Here is a 13,587-nt window from a genome sequence, read left to right as displayed (position 1 = left end):
AGGTCTTACGTAAGAGTCCTCAAAATGTCCACTGAGGAGTGGATCAGGTATTCACTGGAAGTACACTCCACTACTAGACTGTGCCATGACTTTAGTTAGGACAACATCTTCATGCCAAAAGAGCAACATATTCTTTGTTGTGGTTCATATTTATAATCCGACTGGCTAGAAGATGAGGAAGGAGGCACGCAGTGTCTGTCTGGATTAAATTCCCAAACTCCCACACACACACACACACACACACACACACACACACACACACACACACACACACAGACCCACGGGTACGTAGCGTCAGCACTACTTTCTGGACTCCGTTTGGACGTGTTCCACATGTGTTCTGTGGCGTAGTGGACATGAGTACTTACTTACGTGAGCATCTGCACATCAGCATTCATGTTGTTTTTGAGAGCAGGTCTTTTACGTGTTCTACACTGAGATGTGGTTCAGTCACAGGCAGAAACATCCACAGCAGGAATGCCCAAGTCTCCACACTGGCATGTTTTTTTTTTTGCACGGGGCAGCCGTGGCCTAGAGATTGGAGAAGCGGCTTGTGATCGTGACCCCCACCGGACGGGCAGGAAAAATTTGGGTGTGGTGGAGTGATTAATGCGAACCCCCCCCCTCCATTAGCTGGCTGATGTGCCCTTGAGCAAGGCACTTAACCCCCCAATATGCTCCCCGGGTGCTTGATGCTGCCCACTGCTCCTGTGTGTGTTTCACTGTGTGTAATTTGCTGGGTGTTGCATGTGTGTGTTCAACTAAGGATGGGTCAAATGCAGAAGACGAATTCAGTGTGTGTGTGTAAAAATATATATACTGTCAATAAAGCTGATTCTTCTTCTTCTTCTTAAAAACTTGTGAATTTAGAGATGAGTTGGAGTTTATATTTGGCTCTTACAAATGTACTAATATATTTTAGATACTTGTAAAGACACTTTCTACATGTGAACACAGCCGTGTTTGTGGTTTTTAACGCAGTAGTTTAATAATGAGGTGTCTGATTTGTTAAGGCAGTTGTGTAAGAAGAATCTTTATTGGCAGTATATATATTTTTTACATACACATACTGTGTAAGGCATATTGCTGCAGTAAAGGTTTTTATTTTTATCCTGTTTTCCTGTATGTTACTGTCCACAAAAGCTTATGGCTAAACAAAAGTCAAATCTTACTAGAGCTAACAAATGAGCTAAATGGCCGTCTAGTGTATTAACATAAAGATCAGCCTGCTGATTTAAATCAGCAAAGCAGAGCGGGCCTCAGGTTCTCTGCTGCCGCTTTGCATGCTGGGAAGCGTAGTTTGAGTGACGGCGCGAGTCTCAAGGCGAAAACGTAAACATCAGCAGCCAATCACAGCAGCTCGGTCATCTCCTTAGCCAGTCACTGCACTGAAGCTAACTTACCGGCCAATCACAGCGCTTTACACCCCCCAGCAGCGAATCATAATCCCGAAAATACCTGACAACCAGTCATAGCACTACAGCCACGCGGCCAACCAATCCGATCACAACAACATCCATGATGCTGCTCGCCACTGCGCCTGCGCACACGACAGACAGCTGATAACTCATCTATTATGCTACTTCGCTAAATAAAAATCTTGCAGAAAACTGACCGGAGCCCGTCGCTGGACTCGCCGGAGGACCAAAACCCAAAGTAAACACGTCTCTCTGAACGGTAGCGGTGCAATTAGCGGGTTAACGGAGCGAAGGGTTTCCCCCGCAGTGTGCAGAATGTGTCGGTGTGTCGGAGCCTGGTTGGCCGCTCGGCGCCTTCAGACAAAGCTCAGCTAACAGGCTAACGGCTTATTAGCTAGCCAAATACCGAGCGGTAACATCTACAAAGAATGGATTTTCAACCGTATTAATCTGAACGTTATGCGTCTCATAAGCGAACAACTGTCAAGATATTCCATTCAACACACACTCACAAACAGCAACGGCTATTAAAAATATTAATGACATTTTGCGTTTTCGGTAAGTAGCCTAGCTTGGTTAGTTAGCGACCTAGCTCATATTTTGCCTTGGCTTGCCCGCCATCTTTTTAAAGTAAGATAAATGGGATGTTTCGTTAGCCTGCAAAACATTCACACCTGTGCAAGCTGGTCAGGTAGCACGAGGTTTTAGCTGTTATTTAGCAGTAAATGACCAGCTCAGCGTGTCTGATTGTGTAAGATGTTGATGTCGACTGCATTTGTGTAGTTTGTTGGGCAGCGGTATCTGTTAGCAGTTAGCTCGCTTGTTAGCCGTTGGACCGCAGGAGCATGCAAGTAGAGAGAGCGAGCAGCCGCCGGACTCCGACATCTGTTGATCCCAGCAGGACTTGACTGTGATCCGGACTGCTGAGAGAGGGGCTAGGCTTCGTTTGCCTTGTGGCAGACAGGTAGTGGGCTGGGTTAGCTGTTAGTGGAACTGAGCTCTGGTCGTCCACATTTCATGCGGTTTACGGTCCGGGTGTTAAACCCAGCAGCAGGACCCGGAGGAGGACAGGTACTCATGCCTGCAGGTTCTGCTGATCACTGAAATGTTTGGGCAGGACGAAATTGTTTCCTGGTCAACAAGAACAAAGATAATGTTAAAATTCACAGGGGACCTGCGTACACGTGGTTTGTTAATTATGGGCTCAAATAAAAGTCTGTTCTGTGAGAGGGTGAAAGTATGTTCACAAATAATACAGATGTCTGTTATAAATCACACTCTGAAAGGCATACTGTGACCACCACGGCTGTCTTTCTTTTCTTTTTGTCATTTCTTTTGTCAGTTGATATAATTTCCAGTTGTTGGGTGTAAATATTCTTTGTAAACCTGCCAAAAACTCAATCCACGGACGGTTTACAAATTAACCGTCATGATTTTTTTTTAAAAGCCACTTTTCAGGAAAAGGCCAACAGTTCACTGGTTCCACTTTGACAAATGTAAGTTCAGAGTTCCTGCTTTTCTTTGTCGCGTATGACAAGAAATTGAATGTCCAAAGGATTAATCCCGCCTTTGAGAGAATAATCTTAAAATTGTCTGGTGAGGAAATAATTGTTTAAAGTTTTATGAGAACGTCTCAGTAAATTGTTTCATCGTCTGTAGGGTTGCAGAGATAGAAGAGATTAAATCTACCACCACAGACCCCCAGTTTTAACATGTTGATTTGATCTGAGCTGCAGGTCACCTGTCTGTCAGACTGAACACCTGGACCAGACCGCACGGCTCCGAAACACACACCAGCCTGGTTTTAGGGCTGCAGTTAGACCACTTTGACGTCAAATCAATCTGCTTTTGAGTGATTGAAGTTGCGTATCAGAGCATTAAAATGTCAGAAAACAGCAGAAAATACAACCAGCCGTCCAAAACCCCAGAGAAATCCAGTTTCATGTGATGTATAAAGGAGAAGAAGAGAACCACCAGGAAAAAAAATTAGTTCCAACATTACTATCAGAAATGAAGACAAACTTGAAACTCTGGTAAACTCTACTTTGTATTTTTCGCTGAAGGGGACGTCTTTCAGTACTGCAGTAAGAATCGCCGCTGAGCTTCTGTTTCTTATCATGAGCTGCTTATGACATTTTTGGAAAATGAGTGAGGAAATGATGCCTGGAGCAAGCAGACAAGAATGTGTTTGAAGCTGAACGTAGAGATGATATAAAATGATGACATTTATAGTGGATGGCAGAGCTGGAGTCCAGGGAGGCGGATTGTGTGTTTAGTAGACCCCCTGATGTGATGCTCGATGTTCTTATTTTGAAATGAGCCCAGCCACCGCTTAAATAAATCCAGGAAGCTGCTGTGTGGCTGCCGGCCCACCGCAGTCTTCATATCCTGTCACTGGACCTACTCACCTGGACCCCGCCCCCTTCAGGTCGAAGTGCGGCAGCCGGTTCAGCCGTTAGCCAGGGCCTTAGCTGGTGAGGACTGCAGGTTTGAGTTTGAGAGGCTGTTGTGGGGATCTGTCGGTTCAGCAGTGATTGTTTTCAGTCAGGATGTGCTGCCTCTCTTTGTCCTCTCTGATAGTAAATGAAGAGTCTTTGGGTTTTGGACTGTGAACATTTAACTCCATTTTTTATAGACCCAATGATTAATTGCTTGATCGTGAAAATAAGTGGCAGATTAATTGATAATGAAAATAATTAGTTACAGCCCTACTTGAGTGCCTTTTATTGACTCATGGTCAAGATTTCATAAAGTTTCTCCTTGTGAACTGGCCAATCACAGGCCGGATGGGGCACGACATACCAGCATCAGTAACGCGTGCACGTGCAGAGATTGGTAACGGGCTGTGAGCTTACGTGTCACGGTTTTGATGCCACATTGGCTTCACCGCGTTGCATATGTTTTGGATTTATCTTCTTCCTCGGCCACACTGGTGTTGACTTCGCCTTAGACCAGGATGTCCTCTGGCTGCTGATCCGTCGGTTTTGTTATCAGATGTCTAACAGGACAAAGTGACAGTGCTTCATATCCAAAAGATCAAAGATCAGCTTCACTTTGACATCATAATGCTGTCCTTTTGTGTCCCTTACCCAGGCAGAACTCCATTTTGTCCCTGAAAACTATATAGTGTATAGCTCTCCTTCACACACCTCGGTGTAGCCAAAGCTTCCATGTCACCGACCTCTGCACTCACTGCCTCCTTTTCATTTACTACGCGTAAGATGAGTGTGGTGGCCAGGTGTCGCAGTGACACAAATGGAAACAGAGGGAGCTAACGATGCTAACGATGTCTCCTCCTCTTCCTTTTCTTCTCTCAGGTTGTGCGATGGGAGTTTGTCTCCTCGGCGGAAACATCGAGCTGAAGAATCAACACAAACGGCACCTGAACTGAACACGCTCACACACACACACACACACACACACACACACACACACCCACACCCACACCCCCTCAGCCTACAGAGGGAGTTGTTTTTCACCCTCAGGTCGGACGCTGCCATCCCACAGTGCATTGCCGTGTCACCGTCGTCCACCATGTCAGATGCCCCCGAGGCTGCACCCCCCAGCCCCCCTCCCCTCACCAACCCGCCACCACCTGAGGTCACCAATCCCACCAAACCTGGCAGGTAGGAAACGCCTTGACACACCTGAAGCTGTGAGGGACACTTGACCAGCGCTTTCACAGAGACAATCAGCAAAACAGTCGTCTATTTGTTGTCATGCTGTCATGTGATTCAGTTCAGATGATGCGTTGAAAGACAGCAGCTGAGGCTGTACAGCCACTAAAGTTTACAACACTACTGAGAGTACAGTTACTGTGGCTCAGGTACTCTTGGTGTACATGTGGAGTTGTGAGTATTGATCAGCTCACTGAACATGGATGTGAACATTCTGAGTGTGATGACAAAGCTCTGATTCATGAACCTGTCAGCCAGCAGCAGTGGGTGGTGCAGTGATGGTGTAACACTGTAGAACAAAAATTGAAGGGACATTGCACTCAAAATATGATTTTGCACTTGATTAGAGCTCGTCCTCTTCTTCTCCTGCAGTGTGAAACCACATGTTTGATTTGATAACTGATGAATGAGGGAAGGGTGGACTTCATGAATGACTTTGAGAAATCAAGTCGGTTTAATTTGCAGTGCCAAATGACAGCACACGTTGCCCGAAAGCATGTTTCGTATCAGATGTAGATGAACTTGCAGACAGCCAGCGTCCCTCCCAAAAGAAGCACTCAGTGACAGCCGGGAGGAAAAACTGACAATTTCTAACTGAACGATTGTTGCTCCAATAAAGGGCACATTAATCAGCAATGAAAATAGCGCACGGTACTGGTCACAGAGCCATCCACTGTCCTCTGCAAGCCAGCAGGACACGTGGCGCAGCCTGCCTTTAGCCACAGCACTGAGCAAAACAGGATGCGTTCTGTAGACTAACTCGTAAAGTAGATCCAAAGTGGAGGTGAGCTAAGAAATGTGAGTTGTGAGCAAGGTGGAGTCGGGGTGTAGCTCTGTGATGTGGATGTTATGTGTTTGTGTCCATCAGAAAGACAAACCAGCTGCAGTACATGCAGAATGTGGTGGTGAAGACCCTGTGGAAGCATCAGTTCGCCTGGCCTTTCTACCAGCCTGTGGACGCCATCAAACTCTGCCTGGCCGTAAGTCACTGTACCCAGCAGGTTCTACGTTTCACTTTCCGTAGTGAGTCGTGTCGAGCTCAGTTAACCACATCCGTGTTTCCAGGATTACCACAAAGTGATCAAGAACCCAATGGACATGGGAACCATCAAGAAACGTCTGGAGAACAATTATTACTGGAGCGCCAGTGAGGCCATGCAGGACTTCAACACCATGTTCACCAACTGTTACATCTACAACAAGGTACAGACACACACCAAGCGAGCACGCCAAGCGTCACCCTGCAGCCGCCTCAGACAGCTTCCTGTTTGTCTTTCAGCCCACGGACGACATTGTCCTGATGGCTCAGGCTTTGGAGAAGATCTTCTTGCAGAAAGTCGCTCAGATGCCTCAAGAAGAAGTCGCCCTGCTGCCCCCGGCACCCAAAGGCAAGAACAAGAGCAAACAGCCAGCTGCTGCTACCACAGGTACTCTACTACTGTAAAAAAAAAAAAAAAACACATTTGGAAATATTACAGATTTACTGTGTAGTACCGCAACATTACTATATTCCAATACTAACAGTACTCTCTGTGTCTCAGTGAGCCAGCAGGCGGAATCTTCAGCTTCATCTCCCCCCTCCTACCCCTCACCTTCACCCTCTCAGACACCTGTCATTTCGACCACGCCCACACCTGTCCAGACCACGCCCCCTGTCTCCGCCTCGCAACCCCCAGCCACCATGATGCCATCTGCACAGCCAGTCGTCAAGGTAACCGATGTGTGGTGTCTGTCCCTCTTGTTTTCGCTGCAGCTGTCCACACCTGTCTCTCTGTCCGTGTGTCTGATACTCTTTCCCTGTCTGTCTCTCAACAGAAGAAAGGTGTGAAGAGAAAAGCGGACACCACCACTCCCACCACATCAGCCATCTCCGCTGGCCGTGCCGACTCTCCGTCCGCTCAGGACTCTAAACCAGCCAAATTGGGCTCGTCCCGCCGAGAAGCCGCCGCCCGCCCTGCCAAAACCCGCAGAGAGACGGGTGAGGAGATGGCGGGCAGTGAGGTGGGAGCCGGTGGAGGGGGAGCCGGGGGGAGGAAGGGCGGTAAGCTGGGCGAGCAGATGAAACACTGCGACGCAATCCTGAAGGAGATGCTCTCTAAGAAACACGCCGCCTATGCCTGGCCCTTCTACAAACCTGTGGACGCTGAGGCGTTGGAGCTGCATGACTACCACGACATAATCAAACACCCCATGGACCTCAGCACCGTCCGGGTAATACGCTCACGGTTTAGTCTGCTTACCAGCCCAACAGCAACAAGTAGCGCTGACCGTCGCACTCCAGTGTTTTCACTCTTGTCTTCTGTCTCTCCCTGACAGAAAAAGATGGACAAAGGAGAGTACAGTGACCCTCAGAGTTTTGCAACTGACGTCAGGTTAATGTTCTCCAACTGTTACAAGTACAATCCCCCGGATCATGAGGTGGTGGCCATGGCCCGCAAGCTGCAGGTACGTCCAGCCTCAAGAATCTGCCACGACTTTTCACACCCTTCACCTGGTTGATGGCTGCAGTCAGTTGTCTCTCTCTCCTCAGGACATGTTCGAGATGCGCTTCGCCAAGATCCCAGATGAGGGCCTGGAGGCATCAGTCCCATCTACAACACCAGTGGTCAGTAAAAGCACCGCCTCCTCTGACAGCAGCAACAACTCCTCCTCCGACGAATCATCTGACTCCGAGGAGGAGCGAGCCACGAGGTTGGCTGAGCTACAGGAGCAGGTTGGTGCTGCCGACCAATCACAGGTCAAGAACGTCCTCATTTTCTTCTTCTTTTATAGCTTTGTAGACTGAATGAAAGTTGAGAAATTCTGTGCATATAAAGTAAATAGTGATTCATATGTTGATATCATTAATGAATATAATAGTTGGCCAGCTGGAGGCCATCCCAAGTATTGATCAGAAGTTGTAGGTGTTGATAATTAGTCTATTCCTCCAGTTGAAGGCGGTGCACGAGCAGCTGGCCGTTCTGTCCCAGGCTCCGGTCAGCAAGCCAAAGAAGAAGAAAGAGAAGAAAGACAAGGAGAAGAAGAAAGAAAAGGAGAAAGACAAAGGGAACAAGGGCAAGATGGAGGAAGAGAAGAAGCCCAAGGCCGCCGCTCAGCAGCCTAAACCAGCCAATCAAAAGAAAGCGCCAGCCAGGAAAGCCAACAGCACGGTGACAGCCACAAGGTATGATTCAGTCGATCAAAGTCCTTTTATATGATTCAAAGAATTTCACAGCAGAAATGCAAGGAAGTCGTCTCTCTCTTTGGTTCAGTTCAAGCTGAGAGCTTGACAAATCTGTGTGTGGCTTTTCAGGCAACCTAAAAAAGGCAGTAAGGCGTCGGGCGGTGGATCTGCCAATGGAGACGACGGCGAGGAACTGTCCCTGCCAATGTCGTACGACGAGAAGCGGCAGCTGAGTCTGGATATAAACCGGCTGCCGGGGGAGAAGCTGGGCCGTGTTGTCCACATCATCCAGTCCAGAGAACCGTCGCTGAGGGACTCGAACCCCGATGAGATCGAAATCGACTTCGAGACACTCAAACCCTCCACACTTCGAGAGCTGGAACGTTACGTCAAGTCCTGCCTGCAGAAGAAGCAGAGGAAGCTACTGCGTAAGTATCGTGTACCAGGCTGCTGCTACTGTGTGTACACTGCACCAGTGCTGTGAAGTTACTGCAGTACTGCTACTGCAGCTGCAGCATCCAAAATCCTCAGTGTGAATGAAGTGATTCATGGGATTAACTGGAGCACTGAGTGAAAACATCACGTGACCTTTGTTGTGTAAGGTGGAGCAGCGGACGGCGGCTTTGCAGATGGTGAACCGTTGTTACCTGCCAGGTGTTAGTGATGTTTGCAGATGGTTCTTCTGCTAAGTCCTCAGTGGCCCCTGACAGCTAGCAGATCATTTTGGCCCCGGGTTTGACTTTGTGAACGTTAACTGTCAGTGAGACTGGTGCACCTGTTTAACCTGTCGTGCTCTCTCTCTCCCTCTCTCTCTCTCTGTCTCCAGAGAAGGCAGCGGGAGGTGGGGCCTCAGGGGGCGGGGCTAGTCGCTTGAGTGGCAGCTCCTCTTCCTCCTCTGATGACAGCTCCTCAACAGGAACCTCTTCTTCCTCCGACACAGACTGAACACAAGTACACATTCACATACATGTTACTGAACACACACACAAATGTTTATCCATTTTACACACACACACACACACGCACGCTCTCACACAGAGAAGAACACACACACACTCATGTAAACTTCCATCCTGACACACACACAAACAAGACAGAGATACCCACTCTGAACTTTTTACAACACACACATACATACGTGTATCTGTCAACCACACACACACACACACACACACACACACTTGGAGACTGTATGTAAATAGGCTGATCTGTTTTTTTTTTTGTTTTGTTTTGTTTTGTTTTTTGTTTGTTTTTTCCTGCTCCTAGTGTTTTGGGTTTTTTTCCTTGGAGGAATGCAAACAGAAGAAGAAGAACACAGGAGAGACAGGCAGCCTGTCTTTCTTCTTCTTGGACGGCTAGCTGCGACCCCTGACCTCTGAACACATTCCAGAAGCATCAGTAGAGCATCATGAGAGAGGAGGAGGAGGAGCAGGTGAAGATCTCAGCGGGTTTTACTACAATGAAGCTTTTAGGAACTGGTCCATCCTCAAAGAGTTCTCTTCACTTCAGAGCATCAGACTCCCCACAGGAACCAATCAGGTTCTTGCCACAGAGTGCAGGTCTCATCAGCTCTGTCATCAGTGCATACATCTGCTCCATGTGAGCCATTCAGCTGACGGAGACGTGAAAGTCGCTGCAGAGACGCTCGGAGGCAGTCAGCTCTCTGACGTTGTTTCACTGTTCAGTGGTGCATTTAAGAGCAGCGAGTCCTTTAAAGACCTGCTCAGTGTTACGCACCTGTTTGAGTCATTGAATTATCCGACTCTGCAGTCAGTTTCTCAAACCCTCACTGTTCAGTTTCTAGAGCAAGTCCAGTGATTGTTTCCAGAGTCTGTCTTTAAATTCCTGATGTGGCCTTGGAGTGGTGCTCAGGTCCTGGTTCGTCGTCTGTGACGGGCTCGACAATGAGTCTGCATGGAGACGGAGCTGCTGTCAGGGACCGCGAGTTTCTCCTTAATGGGAACGCGATCAGTTTTAAACAGTGATTGTCTCTCAGAAATGTCAGAAAAACACCTGAGTGTCTCACAGACTTTTTTGACGTCTTCAAGACGCCTTGTGTTGTCCAACCGGCAGTCCAACCTACAAAGTGATTCATTTCAGGAGGATGGACTCAGCGGCACTGACACACGACGATCACTTTAGATGCTCTCTGCAACGAGTTTCAGGTGTCCGCAGGTGCTGTTTTGATCTAAAAATGGATTTGTTTTCTTAAAAAATGAAACTGGTTCAGAGTCAGATCATCAGTCCAGAAACCCACTGAGAGCAATCCTGCCCTCTGTTGGTCCTGCAACTCAAGCCCACAACCTACTGTCTGTCCCGGGGTCAACAGTGAGGGGGGCTTGTGGCCCCCCCTGGGTCCCCAGTCGGCGCAGCCTCTGTCAGCAGAGAGCGAGACAAACTGCTTTTATTTTTTTTAACACTACATCTCCTTTATTTTTCTGATTTTGTTTATTTTTCAGGTTGTGTGCTGAACTTGTTTGTGTCTTATAAGGTTCTCTATATAAACTGTTGTTGTACCGCCCCACCCCCCACTGATAATGTAAGAGCCCCCACCTCACCTCCGCTTCCTGTCAGACCAAAGTCTGCACCAAATGTAAGGATGAGTCCTGATCAGACGCCGAAGGAAGTTCAGACTACAAATGTGAAAGAAGAAAAGTGAAAAATCAAGTTTCATGTGTGTAAAATCAAAACGTTCATATCACTCACCAATTCGGGAAGAGAAAAACTGCAGTTTTATATTTTGATCAGTTCTTTTTGATTATTTACTCTTTAAAATGTTAAAATAAAGAATCTCATTGTGAGGAGTCAGAGATCACATTTTGTGTGTTCTTGTGCTCTCTGATCAAAAGATAAAAATGATTTTCCAGTCTGAGTGATGATTACAACCACATCAAGGAATTATTCCTTAAAGTGATCCAAATTTAATTTACTGTAAACCAGTTTCTGAATTTTTAGTCGTAGTTTTTATCTTTTTTAATAAAGTTTGACTGCTCTAATCAGTTGGTTTGCTGAAGAGGTTTCAGAGTTGACAAACCAACTGATTTTTCTTTTACCTGTTGAGAAGAAGCTGCAGTGACATCACAAGCTCGTATTCACCTGATTGGTTTGTTGTAGTCACCTGACTCGTTGACTCCGACTCGGAGCCTCTCGGCAAGCTTCCTTACGTTTGGGATGCAGCTGACGTCTCACAGCTCAGGTCGATGTCGGACTCGCCGTTTTGGGTACGGGCTTCAGACGGCGTCGACACGGCGTTACGCTCATTTCTGTCACCTGCTCGTGTTGCAGACTGTTTCCAGGTGTCAGTTTGTGTTCAGGTTGAGTTGAACCAAAATGCGAACTGATGCCAAAACAAACGTCAACCCAAGAAAACCTAAGCTCTGCTCTGATTGGTTGGTGATTGGTGATCAGTTCGAGTCTGTGATGCTGGAAGACAAAATGTTGTTTGTTTGTCCCCTGCACGTCCTGTGACAGGAAAGCAGTGTGTTTGATGTCCCTATAACTTTCCTTTGGCAGAAAATTAGAGTTTCCAGTTTTCCAATGTGATTTGAACACATCATGGTCAGACAGCAGTTGTGGGGGAGAGGAAAGTGTTTCTGTTGATCTGAATTTGCTGCAGTGCTGCTGATCAGGTCAAACCAATCGGATGAAATCCAGTGACTTGCCATACACGGCTCACCTGCTGGTCCTTCTGTCTGTCTCTCCGTCTGTCTGTAGCTGGTTGATGTTCTCAGGCTTCCTTCCTCTCCTGTGTGATTGGTCAAACCTTCTTGTATGTGTGAACTATAAGCTTCTGATTGGTGTAAGTTGCGCTAGTTGTTTCCTCCTGGTTGTCTGATTATTGATTCGAGATGAGTTGAGCCACACAACTGGACAGTCTGAAGTGTCGACGGAGAAGCTGATTGATTGGTCACTCATTTGACATTTCTGGTCATTGTTAGGTCATTTTTTTCTGTAAAATCTCGACACTTTTCTGCCTGTTTCTGAGGTTTTCAACTGAAAGTCATGACCTTCTTTAGCAGATCGAGTTGCTCAGTTGTCATTGCGATGGTTTAGTTGTGATTTAAGTGTGGAATTTCAGTCAGGTTTAAACAAGTTCATTTGTTGGGCTTTTTTAAACCTGTCATACGTGGACAAAACCGTGGGAAATTAAACCAGACTTTTGGTTTTATTTTGGACATTTGATGGACTAATCAGTAAATGATTAACCTAAAAAGGATCAGTAGAACAGGCGTCTCTTCCCAGTGTGACAGACAGACAGTTGGACAGCTTGTTGCCACAGTAACCCTCCTCTGTTTGTTTTTAGTTGATGGTTGAGCTTTGATGCTAATAGTTAATTTTTGTATTTTAATAAGAAAAAGGAAAAAAGTGATTTTATGTATTTGCATGCACTCCGGCCGTATGTTCTTTCTTCCGTATGTTTGAGCACTGTATAGTAGCTGTATAGTAGCTGTCTGAGATTTAGATTGAACTCCACTGATAGAGGAGAGAGACAGAGAGGACGAACCGATGAAAAACCAACAAGTGAATTATTTGATGTAATTACTGATATTGGATCCTTATTTTCTGAGTTCCTTTGTTTTCATAAATAAACACATAAACTGACACGATGAGTTGCCTGTCATTCACGCCCCAAAATGTAGATGTCACTGTATTAACTTAACAACAAAGCATAACTTTAAATTGTTGTTTGTGGGGACCTGCAGCCTGTCCCCACAATGTGGTGAAGCTTCCAACCACACCTGCACGTGTCTGCTCTAGAACAAATCAGCGTGTCAGAGTCTGCAGCTGTGCTAGCAGCTCTGTGCTGGACCTAAACACTAACATGCTGATGTTTAGCAGGTATGATGTTTACTGTACTCATTGTCTAAGTTTAGTGTGTTAGCATGCTAACATTAGCTAATACGTTTTATTCCCACCAGCCTCAGCTGAATCCCATAGCTGGTGTCTCAAAGGAGCAACTGATAAAATGTGGCCAAAATTCAAAAAGAGCTCCAGAATACAGGAGCAGCACAGCACCAGAGTAAGCACCAACTGCTGCTCACTGTGCTGTTTGCTGTAGTTTTCAGTGGCTGAAGCTGTAGCTGCCATTAGCTCAGTCAGCCATACAGCCAGAGGCCTGATAGACAACGATTTTAGCAGCTCTGAGGCAAAGAAATGATCATCTGGTCTGTTTTCGCCTAGCTGTTCAACATGTGTGACGATACACGGATATGTGTTAACAAAGTTTTGTTTTTTTTTCTTGAGTGCCCTGTTGGTCGAGTGTTCTAAATGAATTGAAGGTCCCTCCTGAATGAAAACCTTTTCCTGGCATTCTGTTGGTGATGTGAGT

The 13,587-nt window shown here is 46.6% G+C and overlaps 1 protein-coding gene across 2 annotated transcripts; it reads left to right on the top strand.

The window, feature by feature from the left end:
* The first annotated feature begins 1,498 nt into the window (after positions 1-1,498).
* On the top strand, positions 1,499-12,862 carry LOC124057858 (bromodomain-containing protein 3-like). 2 transcript variants are annotated; one of them, XM_046386459.1, is made up of 13 exons: positions 1,499-1,656; positions 4,736-5,044; positions 5,964-6,075; positions 6,161-6,298; positions 6,375-6,522; positions 6,637-6,806; positions 6,911-7,306; positions 7,412-7,540; positions 7,626-7,832; positions 8,026-8,258; positions 8,388-8,686; positions 9,085-9,209; positions 9,525-12,862. In XM_046386459.1, exons 2-12 carry the CDS (start codon positions 4,953-4,955, stop codon positions 9,201-9,203), a joined length of 2,043 nt encoding a protein of 680 aa, XP_046242415.1. In that variant the 5' UTR covers positions 1,499-1,656; positions 4,736-4,952; the 3' UTR covers positions 9,204-9,209; positions 9,525-12,862. The 2 variants fall into 2 exon arrangements, with proteins under 2 accessions (XP_046242415.1, XP_046242416.1); XM_046386460.1 differs by lacking the exon at positions 9,525-12,862 and having other exon boundaries at positions 1,501-1,656; positions 7,626-7,808; positions 9,085-9,317.
* The last annotated feature ends 725 nt before the right edge of the window (positions 12,863-13,587 follow it).

The sequence above is a fragment of the Scatophagus argus genome, chromosome 4 (assembly GCF_020382885.2).
Source record: "Scatophagus argus isolate fScaArg1 chromosome 4, fScaArg1.pri, whole genome shotgun sequence".
Lineage (NCBI taxonomy): Eukaryota > Metazoa > Chordata > Actinopteri > Scatophagidae > Scatophagus > Scatophagus argus.
Note: the sequence above shows the minus strand (reverse complement) of the source record. Positions and strands in the feature narration are given on the sequence as shown.

What these genes read in the sequence shown, in the direction of transcription:
- LOC124057858 (XM_046386459.1), top strand. Translation starts at nt 4,953, where the DNA reads ATGTCAGATGCCCCCGAGGCTGCACCCCCCAGCCCCCCTCCCCTCACC. An exon ending in TGGACCTCAGCACCGTCCGG is followed by an intron (nt 7,307 to 7,411) that starts GTAATACGCTCA and finishes TCTCCCTGACAG; the next exon opens with AAAAAGATGGACAAAGGAGA. An exon ending in GAAGCAGAGGAAGCTACTGC is followed by an intron (nt 8,687 to 9,084) that starts GTAAGTATCGTG and finishes CTCTGTCTCCAG; the next exon opens with AGAAGGCAGCGGGAGGTGGG.